The sequence below is a fragment of the Plasmopara halstedii genome (genome assembly GCF_900000015.1).
Source record: "Plasmopara halstedii genome assembly, contig: Scaffold_3060, whole genome shotgun sequence".
Taxonomy (NCBI): Eukaryota; Oomycota; class Peronosporomycetes; order Peronosporales; family Peronosporaceae; genus Plasmopara; species Plasmopara halstedii.
Genome location: NW_020189964.1, coordinates 283,672 through 286,877, shown reverse-complemented (window position 1 = coordinate 286,877; position 3,206 = coordinate 283,672). Strand labels below are relative to the sequence as shown.

The following is a 3,206-nucleotide window of genomic DNA, read 5'->3' as shown; positions in this document are numbered from 1 at the left end:
ATGATCCTTTCAATGTAGACGAAGTAGACCAAGCCTTGGATGACGTTGATGTCGTCGAAATATAGTAGCCCTCTACGAATTGTAGACCTCCTGTCAAAAAAGTGATCGATTTCTTGAGGAAACTAATAAATAAAAGACCGATCACTATCCGTAAAAATCCGTTACTTGCTTTAAAGCTCTCTGCAACGCAGCAACACATGTTACATATGTGTACGTATCGCGTCATCAATGCCAAACGTCACCATCGTGACATGCAATTGTTGATAGCCGGGGCAACGCCAAAGCTTATCCATCACCACGTTTAGCCGGTCTGATTCTATAATTTGTGTCTAAGGTATAATAAAAAAAGAATGACAACTAATCTACTAAACTTTGTGGAAAAGGTGGCAACGGCGCAACGGCGCAACGGCGCAATATCTTTATAGATCACAAATATATGTGCCCTGGACTTGGCACAAGCGTGAAGCTGTGATAGATTCAGTAAAGGAAAATGGTATGTTCAAAATGAAATGTTGCCCTGGGACATAGAGAACAGGCCACAAAATAATTTAAGTATCGCGTTAATGTTGCGACTTCCTTCGAAAAAGGTACTTACACTCGTTTGTAGTAGGCTACCCTAGGCCATTACATGAAGGTGCATCTTCTGACCTTTTGTATGTATTGTAGGAATTGATAAAAGAAGATTACAGTATGGTGTTCCCAAATGCATACGTGACATCGTATATGATGTCATAAATATTATGTGTGATACACAATGCAGGTTCCTCTTTGAAGGTTTGTACTGGGGACGAGACCGACGTGACTTTCTCTTTCGAATCGGGGGGCCCGAACCAGTCACTTCTACTGGATATCTTTCACAAAAGTATACATTTAAGCTTTTCGAAGTTCATGCTCCGTATACCCAAGATCTTGTATAAGAGTGAGGTGAGGTCAACATTAGTATAAACCAGCATCCAAAGGTTTAGCCTTAAAGATGTTCTGCCGGTAGCTAGGAACTCGTATTCATCCAGTTGAAAATGCTTTTTCAATATTCAGTTGAAAATGCCTTTTCAAATGGTTAAGTCGTTCTGCTTCCCTCAAAGTCGGGAAGGTCCTTTTTTAACGTTAAGGTTTGCTTCCTCGTCGCACAAGCGTGTGTGTTGTGTTTGGAGGGCTGTTTGATACACCGATCTCTTACATAGATTCAGTGCTTAAAAAATTAGTGAAAATAGCGTTTTAATTGGAATGCCTCATGCGAGAAGGCCGAGGCCTCCGCATCCGAAAGGTACAGATTTTAAGCGCAGACTAGTCGATCATTTTCGTTACATACATGGCTGCCGCCATGCACCGTTCATGGTTTTCAATGTCGTATCGTCCAATTTTACGTCGTGCATTTTTTCCTAAGTCGGAGTTGATAGCGTGAAGTACTTCATTAATAAATTAAATTCATAGTGTGATGGATACACTGCAGAGCGTCCTTAATTAAGTAATCTATTATTGTTGTATTCGCAGTTGCTAACTAATGGCAACGACAGAGATCTTTTTGCTGGGCTTGATAGGCTAAAAAGGCCAGCGTCTCTGCCGAACGATAACAGCGAAGATATATTCGAAGTCGTCGATGACGAAACTGGTAACCAACTGGGCTATATTGCAATTCGAGGTGGCTGACACCCATTCTTAAGAGCAACAATTCCATCTAGGTCGATTCGATTCAATGCGCAAAACAATACAGAGCCATAAGGAATCCAATCACCAAACATACGAAGTTAGTGCGAGGATTTGAGTGACTCAATGGCCTGATAACACAGCATGATAGATGACGAACGAACGTGAGCAATGAGTTCAAAACTGCAAAGACACCAAATTAAAATGCTATCCGTTTTACTCGAATATTCAGGGCTTTCAAAAACATCGAAACCGAAGTTAAGCGGTCATCGCTTAGCCTGAAGGCACCTGATGGGTTTGAAAATGCGCTGGCCAGTCGCATTCAAGTATTCCCCATTGCGTTTTGCCTGATGTTGTCATACATGGCTACCGTCAACACCGGGACTCACACTTCTGTCGTCCTCTGAAAATTTGCGCAAAATGTGATCGATGAGTTGGTATGGGAAAAGGTTTAGGATGCATATACGGACACTGTATCCGTGCGTCTTGCAACGGGCGATATTAAATAAGTAATTTGAATCTCGAAAAGCGAGATTAGAGTCACATGTACAGCAAATTGGTGGAGTCGGTCAAGAAAGTATATTTTTTTATTCCAGACGTCATAACGAATGTATCACACTACACGCGACATTTGGGATATGCGAAACGTGAAGACACAAAAGTGCACTCACCATCACATCAAACTGACCTTACCTATCCAGCGTTACGCCACACTCATGTGGACTGTGTATTGATCATGATGCTCGAGTCCTGTTTGGAAAAGAAGAACGACATGTCATCGCATCAAATATGGAATGGCACGAATCACAGAAGATCCTTCAAAACACTTGTGCAAATAGACCGTGATGCAGGAACGTGCTTCTCCTATCTATTGGTTTTGCGCATAATGCATGCCGCCCCACACTCTACCGCATCATATATATATTATTCATTGAACCCCTGGGGCCGTTAAAAGGCTACAAATCGGCTTCGAGCATTGTAGCTAGGGGCTGTGGGCCTTAATTGACATGGTGATACCAGCCTAGCCACATTTTAGAGCAAATTTGGTGAATCCTTATCCATGAACACAGGCATCATGCAGCTGATACTGAGAGTCATACCAATGCGGTACATCGAATCCAGATGGTGTCGCGTCACATGATTATGTGTAGGCATAGTTCTTAACGCAACTGAACCGCCTAAATATTACATTGTCTACCGTTCATAGGACAAAGCTACCATCACGTTACATCGGGCTGTGTGTGGTCGTAGTTAAACAAGCATTTGAGCTACGCTTATAACATCCAAAGAGATCGCGAGAATATCCAGTGCTCTAAATGGTACCACGACCCGCTCTTACAAGCAGTCGTAGGTGAAAAAATTCGTTGCATGCGGAACAGCTTCGTTTCCAATTTCTGTAGCTGAAGTATTTTTGCTTCTTAGCAGCAAAAAGTTTTAATCCGCAGAAAATAGGCACCGAGACAGCTAAACTCAGAGCTCATCTAAGATCGAGCTGTTTCTGGCATCGCACTCACGCCAAGACTATCAAAGAGACTCAACATGCCGCCAAGACCGAAAGAGGT

At 42.5% G+C, this 3,206-nt stretch overlaps 2 protein-coding genes across 2 annotated transcripts; both read left to right on the top strand.

The window, feature by feature from the left end:
* Nucleotides 1-1,231: 1,231 nt before the first annotated feature.
* On the top strand, nucleotides 1,232-1,647 carry PHALS_06574 (uncharacterized protein; the record flags this gene model as incomplete). The annotated part of the gene is made up of 2 exons (XM_024719883.1): nucleotides 1,232-1,264; nucleotides 1,492-1,647. 2 exons carry the CDS (start codon nucleotides 1,232-1,234, stop codon nucleotides 1,645-1,647), a joined length of 189 nt encoding a protein of 62 aa, XP_024585138.1.
* A 541-nt stretch (nucleotides 1,648-2,188) lies between these two features.
* Nucleotides 2,189-2,378, top strand: PHALS_06573 (uncharacterized protein; the record flags this gene model as incomplete). The annotated part of the gene is made up of 2 exons (XM_024719882.1): nucleotides 2,189-2,305; nucleotides 2,346-2,378. 2 exons carry the CDS (start codon nucleotides 2,189-2,191, stop codon nucleotides 2,376-2,378), a joined length of 150 nt encoding a protein of 49 aa, XP_024585137.1.
* Between the last annotated feature and the right edge of the window lie 828 nt (nucleotides 2,379-3,206).